General features: G+C 39.2%; 1 protein-coding gene across 1 annotated transcript; it reads left to right on the top strand.

Annotated features, from left to right (window-relative positions):
• Positions 1-790: 790 nt before the first annotated feature.
• Pmar_PMAR009119 (conserved hypothetical protein) lies at positions 791-1,051 on the top strand (the record flags this gene model as incomplete). Its single annotated transcript, XM_002777887.1, has 1 exon — positions 791-1,051. A coding segment is annotated over one exon (261 nt), but the record flags the coding sequence as incomplete, so codon positions are not given.
• Positions 1,052-1,139: the final 88 nt, after the last annotated feature.

Here is a 1,139-nt window from a genome sequence, read left to right as displayed (position 1 = left end):
TGCAGGAATTGAACCAAATCAATTAGATGCAGCTTGGTTTTCTCATCATATTGATGATATTGGAGCTGGTAAAGGCGGCACCCCAATGTCTATAGCCTTAAGGCTGCCGAATATTTCTGTAACAAGAGTAGAAAATTATTGTGCATCTGGTTCTGAAGCTTTTAGAGGCGCAGTTTATGCAGTTGCTGCAGGCGCTGCTGATATTGCTATAGCACTTGGCATGGAAAAACTTAAAGATACTGGATATGGGGGTTTACCTGCGACTAACTATGGTACATTTGGACCTCAAATTGGTCCTTCAGGATCTGCTCCAGGTAATTTCGCTCAATTGGCTTCAGCTTACAGAGCAAAACACGGGGTATCTGCTGAGGATATGAAAAGAGCAATAGCTCATGTATCTGTTAAAAGTCATGCTAACGGAGCAAAAAACCCTAAAGCTCACCTTCAAAAGGAAGTTACTGAAGAACAAGTATTAAATGCACCTATGATTGCTGAACCACTTGGTTTATTTGATTGTTGTGGTGTTTCTGATGGTGCTGCTGCTGCTATCGTAACAACACCAGAAATAGCTAAAAGTTTAGGTAAAGATAATCTTATTAGCGTTAAAGCCCTTCAATTATCTGTATCCAATGGATTAGAGTCACATCACAATACTTGGGATGGATCATATTTTCATACTGTAAGGATTGCCGCGAAAAAGGCTTATGCTGAAGCTGGAATAACAAACCCAAGAGAAGAGGTATCAATGATGGAAGTACATGATTGTTTCTCTGTTACTGAGCTTGTTACAATGGAAGATCTTTTCATCTCCGAAGAAGGGCAGGCGGTAAAAGATGTTATGGATGGTTTTTATGATGCTGATGGACAAGTTCCATGTCAAATTGATGGCGGATTAAAATGTTTTGGACATCCAATTGGCGCTTCTGGTTTAAGGATGCTTTATGAGATGTATCTGCAGCTTCAAGGTAGAGCTGATAAAAGACAATTAAAAAATCCTTCAATTGGATTGACTCATAATCTTGGCGGTCAACCTGCGAATAATGTTTGCTCGGTAGCAATTATTGGATCTTTATAATTAATCCTTAGAGTATCCATCTTTTATTGCCTTAAGGTAACCTGAGTAATTAGGTGATCGATAG

Source organism: Perkinsus marinus (assembly GCF_000006405.1).
Source record: "Perkinsus marinus ATCC 50983 genomic scaffold scf_1104296950834, whole genome shotgun sequence".
In the NCBI taxonomy this organism is placed as follows: Eukaryota; Perkinsozoa; order Perkinsida; family Perkinsidae; genus Perkinsus; species Perkinsus marinus.
The sequence above is the reverse complement of the archived record's forward strand: the minus strand, read 5'-3'. Positions and strand labels throughout refer to the sequence as shown.